Source organism: Phascolarctos cinereus, unplaced genomic scaffold, assembly GCF_003287225.1.
Source record: "Phascolarctos cinereus isolate Bilbo 61053 unplaced genomic scaffold, phaCin_HiC Scaffold_1;HRSCAF=81, whole genome shotgun sequence".
Taxonomy (NCBI): Eukaryota; Metazoa; Chordata; class Mammalia; order Diprotodontia; family Phascolarctidae; genus Phascolarctos; species Phascolarctos cinereus.
In genome coordinates, this window is record NW_027555514.1 from 113,788,965 (window position 1) to 113,807,192 (window position 18,228).

Below are 18,228 nucleotides of genomic sequence, written 5' to 3' on the forward strand. Positions count from 1 at the left end.
ACAAGTGGGAGAAGATCAAAGTCAAGAGACCGTGCCAAAGAAAATGCAACTCCCTCTGGCTTGGAGAGGAGCAGAGAGGTCCCCACAAGGACAGAGGGTAGAAGTGGTTGGCGAAAAGCCAGTATTAAGATGCAGGCCTCCAGGCCCAGAAGCTGGAAAAGAGCAAAGTCAAGAGACAATGCCAAGGAAACTGAAGCTCCCTCTGCTTTGGAGAGTATCAGAGAGGTCACTACAAGGACGGAGGGTAGAAAGAGTTGGCAAAAAGCCAGTATGAAGATGCGGGCCTCCAGGCCCACAGGCTGGAGAAGAGCAAAATCAAGAGACAGCACCAAAGAATCTGAAGATCCCTCTGCTTTGGAGAGTATCAGAGAGGTCACTACAAGGATGGACAGTAGAAGGAGTTGGCAAAAAGCCAGTATTAAGATGTGGTTCACCAGGCCCACAAGCTGGAGAACAGCAGGGTCAAGAGGTAGTGCCAAAGAAATTGAAATTCCCTCTGGTTTGGAGAGTGGCAGAGAGGTCCCTACATCAGGAGACAGTGCCCAAGAAACTGAAACTCCCTCTGGTTTGAAGAGTAGCAAAGAGGTCCCAGCAAAGATGGGAGGCAGAAGAGGTTGGCAAAAAGCCGATATCAAAATGGAGTTCATCAAGTCCAAAGCCAAAATCCACACAGCTCTAATAGAGGAAGGTAAGATACACTTTTTAGTCTCACCGGGGTCATTGAGGTGTTATAGTATAAGGAATAAGTCCTAGAGCTGGGAAAGACCGGGGCTCACATTCCAACACTTGACACAGAACTTTCTGAAACTGATCAACTCATTCAACCTTCCTGAGCCTCAGTTTTCTCTTCTGTAAAATTAGGCTAATGACACCTACAGTACCCATCTCATTATTATAATTATAAAACAGAAGCAATGGTGTGCAAGGCCAGTTTAGAGAAAGCTTGACAAGATATCAAACTAAACAAAGTCATCTATGGGGCATTTAGGAATGAAAATAAACATAGGAAAAAATGGAGAAGACCTCAAAAGACTCTTCAAACCCCCTGTTTTCATCATTAAGGATACAAAGCCACCACACTTGGACTATACCATCAAAGCCCCAGATGTGCTTTTAGAGGAGGTCTAGAAATGACACAAAAGGGAACAAAGAAAAGAAAATTAGCCATGTTACATAGAGGATATCCAGGCTGAAGACAACACCACAGTGAGGGTGTTGAGGGATCACGTCACAAGGTGTCTGGAGAAGGGGAAGGTACCAGAGGCAAGGAGGAAAAGTTTGACCTTTATCAGAACTGAGAAAAAGGTGACTGAGAACATCAACAGCTACCAATCTGAATACCTACTTTTTTCCTACTTTCTTCTTTATAATTTATAAACATAAGATATTTATGACATTCATCTACGCGTACATTGAGGGCATCCTCAGTGAAGGTATTAGTAGGGAACAGGCAGGCTTTCCCAGTCGATAATGGCCCTATTCCATATTTACCATTTCACAATTGACAAAAATACAGAAAATATAAAATTCCACTATATTTATTGTTTTCAGAAGAAAAAGTATTTGATTCAGTAGAGCAAAATGCCGCCTACAAAGCTTTCTTACAACAACACGTCTCCCACTCATACATAAAAATCATTCAAGATTCTTTGAGAGATATAATAATAGTACAACCCTGTCGAACACCTTCTAATCAGAAACATTGGGAAATTGGGAAATTTATTGGGAAATAATTGGGAAATGTATGTTTACCAAATGTGTTTGTTATGGTAATGGAAATGATCCAGTGAAGAATCTGGACTGAAAAATAGTTCCCTATGGATCATAAGCTAGGAGCAGCTAGGTGTTACAGGTAGACTCATCTTCCTGAGTTCAAATCTAGCCTCAGACACTAACTAGATTATGACCCTGAGCAAGTCACTTAACCCTGTTTGCTTCAGTTTCCTCATCTATCAAATAAGCTGGAGAAGGAAATGGAAACCACTTCACTATCATTGCCAAGAAAACCCCAAATGAGGTCATGAAGAATCAGAGATGACTGAAATGACTGATTAACAACAACGTGGACTGTAAGATCCTCCAGATGATCCTGTTTGTGGATAGAAAAGGGAAGGGAATAAGCATTTATATAGCCATGTATATGTGTGTGTGTGTATGTATATACACACATATACATATATATATATACACACATATGCATATATGTATGTGTATGTATGTATGTATATAATATGTATGTATATATGTTTGTATGTATGCTATTATATATAGCCAGATACTGTGCTAAGTGCTTTACGAATATTGTCTCTTTTGATCCTTACAACAGCACTAAGAGGTGGGTGCTGTTATTTTCTCTACTTACAGATGAGGCAACTGAGGCAAACAGAGGTTAAGTGACTTTCTCAGGGTCACACAACTAGTAAGTGTCTGAGGTCAGATTTAAACTCAGGTTTTCCTGACTCTAGACTCAGCACTCTTAACTACTACGCCACTTAGCTGCCTCATTACAGTGGTTACCACAAGCACAGAAACACTGCAAGAGCCCCCTGGAAGAGATCTGTAATCCTGACTACAGGAAAGACAAAATAGATGAAAGATGGATATTGCCCAGACATGGACGGACAGCCTATGATGTCTAGAAATAATAATATTTACATAGTGCTTCTTATGTGCCGGGCACTGTGCTAAGTAAGCACTTCACAATTATCTCATTTTATCCTCACAACTACCCTGGGAGGTAGGTGTTATCCCCGTTTTACAGATGAGGAAACTGAGATAAACATCGGTTAAGTGACTTGTCTAGAATCACACAACTAGTAAGAGTTTGAGGCCAAATTTTAACTCCTGACCCCATGTCCTCTGTGTCACGTAGCTGCCATAAACCTATAAAGTTTGTCCATCAGTATACATATCGTTGTTGTTGTTGTTCAGTCATGTCAATTGTGTCTAACTGTGACCCCATTTAAGGGTAAAAATATTAGAGTGGTTTGCCATTTCCTTCTCCCGCTTATTTCATAAGTGAGGAAACTGAGGCAAACAGGGTTAAGTGGCTTGCCCAGAGTCACACAGCAAGTGTCTGAGGTCAGATTTGAACTCAGGAAGATGAGTCTTCCTGACTCCAGGCCCAGCACTTTGTCCACTACTCCATCTGGCTACCCTATGCATATAGAACCCAAAGTTAAACAGGAGGAGAGCAGGCTGGATTGCCTTTAAATCACAAAGCTCCTTTAATGACCCCCAAGCTTCTTCCAGAAACAAAGGCCCATCATTTTAATGTCAATATTCTATAAGTGTAGGGGCAGCTAGATGGTGCAATAGATACAGCACCAGCGTTGGAGTCAGGAAGACCTCAGTTCAAATCTAGTCGTGTGACCCTGGGCAAGTCATTTAACCCAAAAGACAACAATCTCCAAAGAATTGAAAATGGTATCCCGGAGGGCAATATCGCATGATGAGCATGAACAGAATAATACATTACCAAAGAAGAACTTTGTTTGTTTTGTTTTTTTTCCTTTTGGCTAGGCAATGGGGTTAAGTGACTTGCCCAGGGTCACACAGCTAGTATGTGTTATGTGTCTGAGGCCAGATTTGAACTCAGGTCCTCCTGAATCCAGGGCCGGTGCTCTATCCACTGCGCCATCTAGCTGTCCCACCAAAGAAGAACTTTGAAGAAGAACAAGAGTCACATCTTTTCTTATCACCTATAATAGGAAAAGATGGGCTGGTCCTGTGTGAGGCTGAGGCATGAATTGTGATGTCAGGAGAAAGCAACGAAAGCTGGGAGAACAGGGACAACAGTTGTACAAGACGGGCCAGAATAGAGCCATGCCTTTAAACTCTGTAAATCTTAAAGCACTAGATAAATATTTTCTATTATTCAATGACAAGTCACAGTTAAGATATTGAGCTAAAGACATAGGCTTAATTTATAACAGTCAGTGATTGCATGAGAACATTGAAGTTGTAAATCTGCTAAATGTGGTGGCTGGCTTCACTCCCCAAATTCACCTAAACTCTTGCCATACTATAGTCTTAACATATGTCCATGGAAGCTGCAGAGTTATAAGGCCCATTGCCCTCTACGGAGAGTCTTTCTAGGCCCTAGAGTCTAGGAAGTAGGACGGTGCTGATGGAAAGCTTTTGCCAATGCTGGGGCATGAAGGTGATGAGCTAGCTCTCAGGTCATCTCTTCTGGTCCACATTCTTTCCATTAAGACCTGGAGGTGATCTCTGCATCAACAGGAATTAATGTTTTCCTCTATTGAGAATTTTTCTTGCCCTTCGATCAGTACTAGGAGAATTCACCAGGTATAAAGCTGTGTTAATGTGTGCATAATAGAGCAATGACCAATGGAATTTAGGGTGAATGTATGTAGACAAAAGGAACTGTCATCTGCAGACCATTTGGCTTACTACTTGCAAATGAGGAGAGGTCCTTTCACTTAACCTACTACCATCTTTGAAGGTCTGTCAGTCTGAAAGGTCTGCGTGTTTGGGAAAGCCTGGTGCCCTATTTACAAGGACTCTCCAGGGTTCTGTGCTTCTGTGTTTGAATCTTTGAGGTCTACTTGGCTGAGTGTAAATTTTCTTACCAATTAGCTGCTTCTAGTGCTCCTAGGTAGCCCTCTATCCCACTTCCACTCCTACCACTGGTGCTGAAGTTCAGAGAGTGAGAAAAAGAAAAGAATAAAAACCATAGTTTGAGAGAGAAAAAAAAAGGCATTGTGTGAAGGAGTGGATCAAGATAATATACTGAATTCTGTAAAGAGGAGACTCGTCATTTTGTAGGTAGGAGATGTGAGAAGGGAGGTATTCTGGTGTGCTATTGGTTCTTTTGGTCTTTTCTATTACATTTGGAATAATATACATGGTGGCTATTGAGTAAGATAGACCAAAAACTATGACACAAATTGGGGAGTCTCAATCTGATGTGAAATAGGATGGGAAGCCATGCTGATGGAGGATTTTTTTTTCCCTTAATAGCATTTTATTTTTTTTCCAGTTACGTGTAAAGATAGTTTTCAACATTCAGTTTTGTAAAATTTTGAGTTCCAAATTTTCCTCCTTCCTTCCCTTCCCAAGACAGCAAGCAATGTGATCTAGGCTATACATGTATAATCATGTTAAACAAACTTCCACAGTAATCATGTTGTGAAAGAAGAATCAGAACAAAAGAGAAAAACTATGAGAAAAACAAAAATGAAAATCGTATGTTTCAATCTGCATTCATACTCCACAGTTATTTCTCAGGATATAGATAGCATTTTCCATCATGAGTCTTTTGGAATTGTCTTGAATCATTGTATTGCTGAGAAGAGCTAAGTCTATCATAATTAATTATCACACAATGTTGCTGTTGCTGTGTACAATATTCTCCCAGCTCTGCTCACTTCACTCAGCATCAGTTCACATAAGTCTTTCCAGGTTTTATTGAAATCCACCTGCTCATCATTTCTTATAGAGCAATAGTATTCCATTATATTCATATACCACAACTTGTTCAGCCATTCCCCAATTGATGGGCATCTCCTCAAGGACACTGTTATTTCAATATGGGACATGTTTAATTTGATATAAATTAGTACTTTTATGATACCATGAAAATGTAGTTCTTTGCCACCTCAAAAAGAGCTGCTATAAATATTTTTATACTTGTGGGTCCTTTTCCCTTTTTATGATCTCTTTGGGATACAGACCTAGTAGTGGCATTGCTGGATCAAAGGGTATGCACAGTTTTATAGCCCTTTGGGCATAGTTCCAAATTGTTCTCCAGAATGGTTGGATCAGTTCACAACTCCACCAATAATGCATTAGTGTTCCAATTTTCCCACATCTTCTGGTAGATCATTTTTAAAAGCTTTCATAGAGTATTTTATTTTCCCCCAGTTACATGTAAAAACAATTTTCAACATTCATTTTTAAAACTTTGAATTCCAAGTTCTGGTAGAGGATTTTCTTGAGTAAATCATAGGTACTTTAGGGAAACCAGTGAAGAGGATTAAGGATACTGTGAAAGCTGTCCACCATTACCACTGTGGAGTCTGACAGACAGCTCTATGACAAGTCCATTGTTACAGATGCTCAGAGTCACTGAGATGATTTCTCTATGGGGTCATTTACTCGCACTCACACTCCATAGGTACGCTGCCAACGTCAGGTTGAGATGAGACTACCAGACTGGAGAGTCTGAGACTCATCTCAGATGAGTCTACCAGGGAAGAGATGAATCGACCAGGTAGGAGAGATGGGGATACCAGTCTGTCATAGTATTCTTAGTACCACACACTAAACTTCCCCAAAAGGCAATTTGATCATGTTGATTAATTGATCATAGATAAAGCATCCCATTGGCTACAATCCCTCCCCATTTGCGGGGATGAGAGTGTCTCACTTGCGTAGATGTTGGACATCTAGGTCTGAGAGCAGGAATCCCATGTCTAGTGTTGAATTAACCTGAGATTTAATTTGGGTTGCTTGATTATAAGATTCTTCAAATATACTATTACATGCACAGGTGGCTGAGGAATGAGGTAGAAACCATCTCAGCTTTTATTAAAGGGTATCTGCTCAGTAATTGGGATGACCTGGGATATATACTGCAGAGAAATTAAACTAGCTAGAGAAAAGTGACCACTTTATCTGTTGCTAGTTGAGTTTTCCAGCCTCTTAGAGATGCCCCAGACTTTTGTAATCTAGCTAAATTACTGGTGATGGAAATGAACCTTACATGCTCTTTTCCCCAAATGGTATAGTTTTTGCTGATCATAAATTACTTGTGAATAATAAACAGAGAAGAAAATTGACGTACCTCGGGGGAGAGACCAGCTTGGGAGAAGAAAAAGTGCAAAAATGTAAGAATGGGCATAACAGCTATATAGCACCTCCCTTATAGGAGTGTTGTGATAATCAAATGAGTTAAAATAAGTAGAGTACTTTGCAAATGTTTATTCTTATTGTTAGGTTGGAGGCATCTGTGGAACATTGGACTTTCATAGGTCTGGATACATTAGTACCAGGTCACAGGGATAGAGAAGGGATGGATGAAACCCTTTTGCAGATTTTCCTCTAGGAATTCCTGGAACACTTCTATTTTTGTTGTTGTTCTGTTCAAGTAATAGATGCAACTTAAGGGAATAGGGACAACTGAGATCAAATCAACCAATCACAAAGTCCCATGTTGAGTAAGGGAGCAGCATCTCTACCTTACAGGCATTTAGCTCTGAAGAGGGACTAATTCTGGAGTATTCTTGAGGATTCTAGTTACAAGAAAGTGACTTGGTATAAGACCTTTCTTTCATCCAACTCACCTCCGTTTCTGTTAGCAGAAGGTAGAGTGAGTGCTTCTCTTTCCCAAGAAATGCTTTATTGCTATCAGGCTGAACAGCCAGTGTCCAAGACTGCAGTAAACATGGGGAATCGGATGACATCTAGACTGAAGATTCTCCCCATGTTCGTCCAATTTTGGACCAAAAAGACTTAATTTCTTGTTTCTCCAATCCTGATCACAAAAGCTAGTCATTAATGGTCTCCAGTTACAACCAGCCTAATTTAGTATTATAGCAATGCTTACTCCTTTCAGACCACTTTTCATCTATGAAACTGGAGTAGGCTTCTGAGTCATCAGATGCTGGACTCAGAGATCCAATTGTGTTTAGTTTTATATAGGGAACTTTTTTTTTTTAGTGAGGCAATTGGGGTTAAGTGACCTGCCCAGAGTCACACAGCTAGGAAGTATCCACTGAGCCACCTAGCTGCCCCTGTGTTCAGTTTTAGATGAAGGGAATTCAGTGGGATGGTTTTCAGGGTGAGTAGGGAACCAGGGGTAGATTTGGTTCTTTCAACAGCTCTCTCGCCTCTGAACCCTGCTGTTTCCTATTTCCCTTAGGTCCTCGACTGAGCATATTGCTTGAGAGGACCTGAGCAAATTGCAACATAAACATGTCCTCTCCACAATGGCTCATTCTTTGGTGTCAGTTTGGTCCAGGAATCCTCTTTATGCAGGGTGACCACCCCGCCAAGAAACATCACGCTGTCGCATTGTGGTCCAGGTTCCCTTGTAGGGAAATACTCCGAATTTGTAGTTTTGACAACTGGTGTTGAAGAATGCTTGCCCCAGATGCCAGTTCCTCTAGAAAGGAGATGGGGCTGTGATGAAGTGTGGAAAGGTTGTGCTGTTCAAATCTTGTGCTTGGGGAGTGGGGAAAAGAGAGTTTCCTGTAATGGTGGTTACTGTGTAACCACGACCTGTGTACAAATCACTAACTCTTCTTTTGTTCTCTTTGTTTCAGGTGATGAAGGGAAGTCAAAGTTTGTTTTATCAAACCTTGAACATTACACAATCCACCCAAATTTGGTAGGTGGCAAGATATCTTCCCTAAATTTTACTTCCTCTCCTCCTTCAGGAGCCAAGCAGGGGTTTAATTATGATGCTGAATTTGGCCCCTCCTGACACCAGCTCCCCAGCTATTGCAGGGCCGACCTCTCTCCTTTTTTTTTTTTTAAATTTTTATTATTTTGCATGCATAATTTCTTTTTCTCTTTAAAAAAATAAAATAAGCCATTGCAAAACTCAGGCTAACCATTAAGTACACACTACAGCCTCTCATTCAGAAGGATTTTGCTTTACTTATATGCAAGCAGAGATAGGGTTTTTTTTTAATATCCTGTATCTTTTCATCCCATCAATGTTGATAATTCTTCTGACAGCAGATGATAGCATCCCAAAGATTGAATCGCTGCAAAGAAGTACAAAAGTATTTTCCAATATGTTTCCTCCTCCCCTTATTCTCTGTGGATGAGATTATTTCCAGTCCAAGAGCAAAATCATAAAGTATTGGGAAGAGCACTGGAATCAGAGGCTCTGATTTCAAATCCCAGCTTAGCTATTCTTAGTGTGATCTTGGGCAGAGGTTGGACTAAATCAACTCTGAGATTCTTTCCTCCTTAACATTTATGATTCTAAACATTCATAGATGAAAAGTGATCTGAAAGAAGTAAGCATTGCTTTAAGATTAAGTACCTACTATGGGGCAGGTATTGTGCTAAGTGCTGGGGATTCAATTCCTCATGCCACAATTTCTCTTTTACCTTGTTCTGAAGCTAAATGTAGTTTTAAAGTATAGTTTCATTTAGCCTCTCTGGGCTTCAGTTTCCTCATCTGTAAAATGAGAAAAAAACCCTTCAGCTCTAAATTCTAGGCTCTGTCCCTCTGGTATGGCCATCCGATTCTGCCCTGCTACAACTGGGTGGTAATTAAAGAAGGTGAGGGAGGCTTTCATGTCAGCTCATGTTCAAAAAAAAAAAGTTGGGATTCACCCTGAATTCATTCATCCAACATTTATTGAGCCCCAACTACACACAAAACATTGTATTATTGGGTTGTCTTACCTACCTAGTCTCTTTTTCTACAAATACCACACACACAGGCTTCTTGTCACCCTTTTGTAACTTATTTCCAAATTCCAGTTGCCTTTTCAGATCATAGACTAGGACTGAAAGGGACCTTAGAGTTCAATTAGTCCAACCCCCTCATTTTTACATTTCCATTGTACTATGCTACTTTGCATATTCATTTTATCCTGATTTCACCCGGCTAAAAATATTGGGAGAGGTCAGTGAGAAGAATGTGCCATATAGTGCTATTTGCTCTGGCTCAGAGATGCCTCTTAGGACGACCCTGTCAAGTGATAATCCTTGAGGATCCTTGGTGCCTAGCCCTTCTTCTGCCCTGCCATAGCGAAATGGTTTGCCTAGAAGTTCTTATTCCGGGAAACCTTAAGGAACGCCTCTCAACTACCAAATGCAAGATGGTTCAGAACATATTGAAGACTCAAAACTGCTGTTTAAACAAAAGCCATGATTCCACCTTTTTTGTTAGGACTTATTTCCCTAAAGGTTAGCACATAGACTCATTAATACCACAGATGTGGTAGAGCCCAGGAATTTCTATTGCCTTCTCAGAGATCCTTTTGAGACTCTGAGTGGAGAAGCTATTTGTAACAGGATGTGGCTAAAGGGAGGAGATTTCCAGAAGCCAAGGCCTGAAATCTTTCAACTTCCCAGTGATGAAAATCTATTTTTTCTGGTGCCACAAATACACTGAGAAATTAATTTTTGTTCTATCTTGCAGTGTGGTGTTAATGGAAATAATGACTTGAAGACTGCCTTTGTTCCTTGGATAATTTCTTTCAAAAAAAAAAGATAATATGACTCACTTTTATTAGTATTTCAGAGATAATCATCCTGTACTTATTCCTGCATTGGAAACAGAGCAGTTGTTAGCAAAAAGTTCTAGGGAAGATGGGAGATGTGGGGAGTGGAGAAAGGAGAGGTTGGGAAAATCGACTCTATAGCTTAGGATGAAGGGCACTACCATAAGTGCTACATTTGGAGTCAGAGGAGCAGGGTGTGAATCCTGTTCTGGCCACCTATATTACCTGTGGGACCTGTGTGGGCACAAGTCATTCGTTTAACTTCTCTGAGATTAAGTTTCCACATCCAGAAAACAAAGGGGATGACCTAAATCATCTCAGAGATCCTTGCCTGCCTCAAATCTATGATTCTAAACATGTCTGTCTTACAATACTTCTGTGCCACAATTTCTCTTATGTTTGCTATATGCTAAATGTAGCTTTTTGACTGTGGAAAAAAAACATATGAATTAGAGAGAAAATAAAATTCTCCTGCTGAGCAGCCACCTGCTTCATAGGAGTTAACTCTTCTTGTTCCTTTTTCCTAGAACTTCTAAAACTCCTTAGCAATTTTGGTATGCCTTAGCATCACCAGCTCAGGCTTAGAGAATATTTGTTCCAACCTCTTTGTTTTACAGATGAGGAAATTGGCCAGAGGTGAAATGTCTTGCCCAAGGCCACACGTATGAACAGAACTAGTATTTGGACCCAAGCCTCAGATTTCAAATCCAGCCTTCTTTCCACTGTATTTTATACTCATTCTGCTAATCTATAGAATAGATCTCCTCCCAGCTTCTACTTGGCACACATCCTTTCCCGAAAGATCCAGGGAATGTGGCCCCATTGATGGTCAGCCTTGTTGTACTCTTCCTCTAATACCTTTTTCTCTCTGGACACTTTCCCCTCTGCTCAGATCCAGTATTATGAGCCTCTCAAGGTCACAGAATCGCACAAGTTATTGGGTAGAAACCGAAAAATCAAAAGATTCATGTCCCGAGTGACAGAATTTGACCAGAATAAGACGTTACTGATTATGACCAACAACCCACCTCCTAGCCCACTCAATTGGCAAGGAAAGGACAACCCACCCTGCTACTTTTCCCAGGAGCTGCTTCACAAGGTAATTAATTGCATTTGGGGAGGCTCCTGGTCTTCTTTGTGATGAGTATGACAAGATAGTACTGGGTGGAGAAATTAGCTTGTGTGAAAATTAAATTATTAGACTGCAGTTTTCTTTTTAAAATAATTATACTGCATTTCAACATTTTAAAAAACATTTTGAGTTCCAAATTTTCCCTCTCCCTCCAGCTCCTTCCCCACTCATTGAGAAGGCAAGCAATATGATATCACTAATACATGTGAAGTTCTGCAAGACATATTTCCATATAAGCCATGTCGCAAAAAAAAAAGAAGCAATAAATAAAAAGTAAGTGAAGAAAGTATGCTTTAATCTGCACTCAGAGTTCATCAGTTCTCTCTTTGGTGGTGGATGGCATTTGTCATCATGAGTCCTATGGAATTGTTATACTGCAGTTTTCAATTGTCATTCCCAGTTCTCTTTCCCAAAGCTGAGACAGAAATGACTCCTCTGAGCCAAAGCAGTGGCTGGCATGGGTGTTGATACTGCTCGGACTCCCCCAATCACAAGGGAGTGCAGGGGCTCAGTAGAGAACAATCCCTGATCATATTGGAGAGCCTTCGTTTACAATCCAAGAAGGGCAAGAGGGGCATGTCTGCAATGTTTGGGAACCCACAAATTAAACCAACACCACCAGCTTCCCTAGTGGGAATGAGAAAGAAAACCTTTATTATTAGAGAGTAGTAAACAGAAAGAAGTATTCTGAAGGGAAAGGAGTAGAGGATCGAAATGATTTATGAAGCTTGGGAAAGGAAATTCTGAGCTCTTTTTCTTACTCATAGAAGTGTCTTTCAATACTGTCAAAGTGAGGCTCCTTTGCAGAGATCCTTTTAATCATCTCTTGTCCTCCCAAGTCTGTGGACTGACTTCATTCTCTCAAATGCCTGGTTTTTGTCCCAGTATCCCCAAGATCCTTAGTATCTTGTTGCTGGAAATCAGCGATAACTAGCACCACAGATCCATCACCTGAAGTTTCCTTTAGAGGCCACCAAAGGAAGGTAGTATTAACATGCTAGCTGGCCCAACCCATGAGACATCAATATGTATTAAGCACCTACTATATGCCAGGCACTGTGCTAGGTGCTGGGAATATACCTCCTACTATTTCTACCAAATTTTTCTCTTTCTTAGGGTAAACAACCACCTAAGTGCTGCTCTAAAAAACAGTCAGATATACTCACCCTCAGAGAGCCTATAGGAGGCTCAGTCAGTTACTGAATAGCCCAGTAAGGCTTTGGGCATTGGGCAACAGAAAAAGATAGGTCAGTGATCTTTGGAAGGTAACAGCAGTCCAAAAGAGCCAATGTCCTCATTTTCAAAAAAGGGAAGAGAGTCTGAGAATTAGATATCAGTGAGTTTTGTTTACTCTGTTTCTCAACAAAATTCTAGAGTGTGTTATTAAAAGGATTTCATGAACATCTAGAGAAGGAAATGGTGATCTCAGACTGTTGGCTAGCATGATTTCATCAAGAACTTGCCGTAATAGACTGGGCTCATTTTTTTTTGGACAGGGTTACTAGGTTGGCAAAATCAGGAGAACAAACTAAATGTAAACTAAATATAGTTTACCTAGAATTTCTAAAATATTGAACAAAATTCATCACATTGTTCTTATGGAGAAATGGAGGGATGTGTGCTCAATAAAGCAGGTGGATTTGGAACTGCTTAAATGACCTGACCTAAAAAGCTTTCATAAATGAGTCAAGGTAGGGACAGCTAGGTGGTGCAGTGGATAGAGCACCGGCTCTGGATTCAGGAGGACCTGAGTTCAAATCTGACCTCAGACACATAACACTTACTAGCTGTGTGACCCTGGGCAAGTCACTTAACCCCATTGCCTAACCCCCCCCCCAAAAAAATAAATGAGTCAAGGTTACCTGAAAAAGAGGTTTTTAGAGGATTGTCCTAAGGAATCTGCGCTTGGTCCTGTACCATTAAAAATTTATTTAACCATGACTTGACTAAAGGCATGTTTATCAAATTTACAGGTGACACAAAGCTAAGCAGGATAGGTAATATGTTGGATGACAATCAATTAAAAAATATATATACATATGTATTTCTGACAGGCCAGAACATTGGGTTGGATCAAATAAGATTACATTTGATAGGGATGATAAATGTTATATCTTATACTTGGATTCAAAAACTCAATATCAAAAGTACAACATACTAGACACAGTATATCTAAAAAAGTTTAAGGGGTAAGGAATTCTTAACTTGGGGCTCATTAACTTTTTTAAAATATCTATTTGGTTGCCTGTACTTCAATATAACTAGTATCTTTTCTAATCCTATGCATTTTATTTTAATTTGTTTAAAAATTCAATTCTGAAAAGGGGCCCACAAGTTTCACCAGATTACCAAAGGAGTTCTTGGCTCCCCAAAAGGGTGAAGACCTCTAACCTAGGGAATTTAGTGGATGGCAAGTTTGTTGTGAATCAAGTATGTTACAAGAGCAAAATGACCCCCAAACCTTAATATAACCTTAGGTCATATTAATAGAGGAATAGCGTCCAGAGCTAAGGAGATAAAAGTCCTGTTGTAGTTTGCCCTAAACAAACCATCTCAGGATTATTATGGTCAGTTCTGGGAACCACATTTTAAGATGGGCCTTGATAAGCTGCAAAGCATCCAGAAGAAAGTAACATGGATTAGGAAAGGTCTTTAGGTTGCACTACACGAGGATTGGTTGAAGGAACTAGAGATGTTTAGTCTGGAAAAAAACTTGCTGTGGGCTGCCATGATTGTCACCAAGCATTCAAAGGACTGTTACATAGAAGAGGGGTTGGATTTTTTTCACTTGGTCTCAGATAGCAGAAATAGCAGCAATGGATAGGAGTTGTAGAGGCAGATTTAGTGTTAATTAAAGGAAACATTTCTGGCAACTAGAGCTAGTCAGAAGTAGAATGGGCTGCCTCTGAAAGTAGGTTGTTGGTTTCTCCCTCAGGAGAAGTCTTCAAGCAAAGGTTGGATAACCACTGGTTGGGTATGATTTAAGGGGGTTCTTGTTCAAATGTGGGTTAGACTTGGTGGATTCCGATGCCCCTTCCAACTCTGAGGTTCTATAAGTCTGAGGTTTTACCAGTCCTTTTGGGAACAGCCCTACTTTGGTTGGATGCTGACATCATGCTTTTTCAGGTGTCAACTCCTTTGTGTGGAACTGGAACCCAATCCATGTTCCAGTCCCACAACTTTAAAAGCCCAAAGTGCCCATCTTGCCTTTTCACATACTATCATTTTCCCTTCCTCAGCCACAGGAGCAAAGGAAAATCACAAGTCATGCTGGTCTCCCTCTGATGAAGAAGAAATTAAAGACTGAACCCAGGACTCCCTTTCCTGTAATAATATTGGAGGATGCTAAACCTAAGTGGGAGCAGTGGTACAGGTGAAGCCCCAGCCCTTTCCCTAAGTCAATTTCCCTTCTACCTCTTGGGGTGGGGAGAGCCTCTAGATCTCCCTTATTCATGTGTTTGAGCATTTTATTGGATTTGGAGCCTAGTGTAGAGGCCAACTGGGGAGAAGGGTGATTCAAGAATTGCTACACCATAGCACAGAGAGTTCTGGGTCTGGAGTCAGAAAGACCTAGGTTCAGATCCAGCCTCAGACATTTACTAGCTTTGTGACCCTAGACAAGTTCATGTCACCTCTCTTTGCCTCAGTTTCCTCAAATGAAAAATAGGGATAATAATAGTACCTACCTTCCAGGACTGTTGTGAGGATCTAATAAGATTTATAAAGCACTTAGCACAGTGCCTGGAACATAATAAGTGCTTAATAAATACTTGCTACCTTCTTTCAACCTCCTTCCCTTCTTCCCTTCCTTTTCTCCTTACTCCCTTCTTTCCCTCTTTTCTTCCTCCCTATATTACCTCCTTTCTTTCCACCTTCCTTTATGTGCTTGTAAGTCCTATAGTGCCAGTTCCTGGATGCATCATAGAGCTCCTAGTAACAGCTATTACCACCACCCTTACCTTACTCCTTTCCTCCACAACATCCTCTAAGATTCCATAAGCCTCTTTTCTCTCAACTCCCATTAATCATAGCCTCTTCTCCCCCTCTAAAACCCAGACAATGCAATTAACTTTTAACTGGCAGATCCCTTCTATCATGAATCTTGGCTCTGGCTCCACTAAATGAATTTTCCCTGTTAAGGTTTTCCACCAAGGCTGATTTCAAGAGTGAAGCCAAGTTTTCAAAGCTCCATGCCCTAAAGAAGCAACAGGAAGAGTATCCTGAACTTTCCTTTGTTCCAGATTTTAGGTCAGGTAAGAAGAAAAATGGCGAAGCCTGCCTCCCTCTTTATTAAACCATTGCTTTGGGGGCTGGATGTGAGTAGACACTAGAACTCATTTGGAGAACTGGTAAAAAGAGGTTTGATGAATGTCCAGAGTGAAGCTGCCTGTCACTTGTTCATACCCCTTGGGGATCAAGGCAGGAGAGGATCTGCTTCAAATCCCAACTCTAATGATTACTACCTGTATGACCTTGGGCCAGTTAACTCCAGTTTTCTCATTTGTAAATGAGATGGCCTAGATTGCCTCTGGGGGCCCTTGTAACAGTAAGAAATTGATATGACATTGGACTTGGAGTCCGAAAGTCCTGGGTTCAAAGCCCAGCTCAGATATTTACTAGCTGTGCCTCAGTTTCCAGATCTGTAAAATAAGAAGGTTGGACCTCTTGAATTGTAAGGTCCTTTCCAAACTCTAAATCTGTGATCCTATAATCCTTCCATCTCTAAATCTCCTTTAATCCCTAGGTCTCCAGATTCCAATGGCAAACTAAATAAATTTTTGAGATTTCCCCCTTTGCTCACTGAAGAACAATGAATTAATCACACAACAATCAGTAGCTGTCATAGAGGGGATTCATCTAGTTCTGTTTGGCGTCAGAGAGCTGAACTCGAGTTGAAGTTATAGAAAGCAGATATATGGAGGGAAGGAAAAATCTTCCTTCACAAATTAAATTAACAATTAAAACTGTCCAAAGTGGAATGAGAGTTTCCCCCCTTACTAGAAGCCTTCAGACAAAGGCTAGATGACATCTCCTTGGGCATGTTATGGAGTATATTCTGTTTCAGGTAGTCATTGAAGTAAATTCTTTCTGACTCTTTAAGAGTCTGTGATTCTAAGTGGAGAGGTACAGATAGGCAGAGGCAAGAAGGACATTTCAAGTAGGTTCAAAGCTTGGCTGTCCTCCATGCCTAAAACAATTTCCTTAACTCTGCCTCCTGCTAGCTGACTTCCTTTAAGTTTCAGCTAAAGTCCCACCTTCTGCAAGAAGCCTTTTCCAGGCCTCCTTTATCTTAGTGCCTTCCCAATGTGACTGCCATACAATTTATCTTGTCTATATCTTATATGTACTTAGTTGTTTGCACGTTGTCTCCCACATTAGACAGGAAGCTCCTTGAGGTCAGGGACTGCTTTTTGCTTTTTTTTGTACCCCCAGCACATGTCTGGGGATACACTTGTACAGAATGCCTGTCACACAGTAGACTCTTAATGTTTTTTGACTAAGGGCAGAATAGAGGAGGATAATACGATCTGAAGAATGCACACTGATATTGACTAGCTGACTCACCATGGAAAAGACAGGCGGTAGGAATGAGTCTCATGACTTGGGAATACAGAGTGCCTCCTTCCTCCCAATATAGTGCCTGGCACATAGGAAGAGATTAATTTTCAATTTGATTCAATAAATATTAAGTGGGCCAAAGCAGGGTGCTAAGCTAAGGAGATACGAAAGAAGGCAAAAGAACAGTCCCTGCTCTCAAGGAGTTTACAATCTAATGGAGGGGGCAACGTTGCAAACAAATATATACACAGCAAACTATGTACAGGATAAATAGGAAATAAGAGAGAGAAGGCACTTGGAATCAAGAGGGCTGGGGAAGGCTTCTGGTAGGCGGTGGGATGTGAGTAGACTCAAAGGAAGCCAGGGTTAATAAATGCTTGTTGACTGGCTGACGGATGATGACAGCCTCGCTTGAGGAAGTGCAGAGACCTTCAGCTGGGATTTTTGAGTCCTTCTCCTTAGTTACATGTTCAGGGTGTATCATCCCTGGAGGCCCCTTCTTAAGGCTTTCTCTGGTTGCAGCGGCCAGGGACCAGGCTACCCGAGGGAAGGTCTCCACGGTAACCTGGGAGCCGTTGACCCTCGACACACTCCTGGAAGAGAAGCCGACGCTGACCGTGCCCTTGCCAAGAGAGAGCCCCTTCCGCTACGGGAGGGCCACGCAGTGGTTCATAGACAGGACCATGGTTCCCGACTGAGCCACGCAAAGCTCCCAATCGAGGACACCCACTGCCATGGACCTCCAGAGTGCGGCCGGCTGAGCTCTGGGCCTCCTTGTGACTTAGGCGAGCCAGCCTTATGCCTGGGAAGGCTGCAAAGGAACTCGTGTGTCTGTCACACAGAAATTCTGCGGGCCAAGCTCCCGGCTTTGGAATTAGGAGCTGTTAGTACAGACTTGACCCATTTTTGCTTTATGTGTGTGTGTGTGTGTGCGCGTGTGAGGGAGTGCATATGTTTGTGCGGTTGGGAAAAATGTTAGCACAGAGGGAAAGGCGTGACTGCGAGGCAAAAAGGGGCGAGGGAGGTCACTTAAGGCAGAGCAGGGGAAAGAGGCGGAGTTTCCACTAGAGTGACGGATGAACTGCCCAGCCAGCTTGAGGAATGGGGGCCGGGCTTCCGGTTGAGCCTGTTCCTCTCGGCTGTGTAGGCTCGGACGGTTCCGGTTGGCCTAGAGATCAGTTGTCGCGGGAGATGATTAAAAAATTCGACAAGAAGGACGAAGAGTCTGGTACACGCAGGGACCTGGGGAACGCCTCCGATCCCCGCTTTCCCAACCCTTCCTCCTCGTAATGCGGGGGCGGAGGGGAGGGGGCGGTGCGTCTTCTT

The 18,228-nt window shown here is 41.6% G+C and overlaps 2 protein-coding genes across 3 annotated transcripts in view; both read left to right on the top strand.

Moving 5' to 3' along the window:
• The first annotated feature begins 6,135 nt into the window (after positions 1 to 6,135).
• TSGA13 (testis specific 13) lies at positions 6,136 to 17,600 on the top strand. Its single transcript, XM_021002383.2, has 7 exons — positions 6,136 to 6,235; positions 6,753 to 6,851; positions 8,289 to 8,353; positions 11,104 to 11,310; positions 14,583 to 14,716; positions 15,484 to 15,596; positions 17,425 to 17,600. The coding sequence occupies exons 1-7, from the start codon at positions 6,223 to 6,225 to the stop codon at positions 17,598 to 17,600; spliced, it is 807 nt and encodes a 268-aa protein (XP_020858042.1). The 5' UTR covers positions 6,136 to 6,222.
• Positions 17,601 to 17,685: 85 nt separating this feature from the next.
• Positions 17,686 to 18,228, top strand: part of COPG2 (coat protein complex I subunit gamma 2) — a 38,783-nt gene continuing 38,240 nt past the window's right edge. The window contains exon 1 of one of the 2 annotated variants that reach the window (XM_078153692.1): positions 17,686 to 17,785. In XM_078153692.1, the coding sequence (XP_078009818.1) occupies positions 17,701 to 17,785 (85 nt within the window). In that variant the 5' untranslated portion in view covers positions 17,686 to 17,700. Of the gene's footprint in view, positions 17,786 to 18,027; positions 18,131 to 18,228 lie in introns of those variants that run through there. The other variant, XM_021002375.2, reaches the window with a different exon arrangement.

What these genes read in the sequence shown, in the direction of transcription:
- TSGA13 (XM_021002383.2), top strand. An exon ending in ACACAATCCACCCAAATTTG is followed by an intron (nt 8,354 to 11,103) that starts GTAGGTGGCAAG and finishes CCCTCTGCTCAG; the next exon opens with ATCCAGTATTATGAGCCTCT. An exon ending in CCCAGGAGCTGCTTCACAAG is followed by an intron (nt 11,311 to 14,582) that starts GTAATTAATTGC and finishes TCCCTTCCTCAG; the next exon opens with CCACAGGAGCAAAGGAAAAT.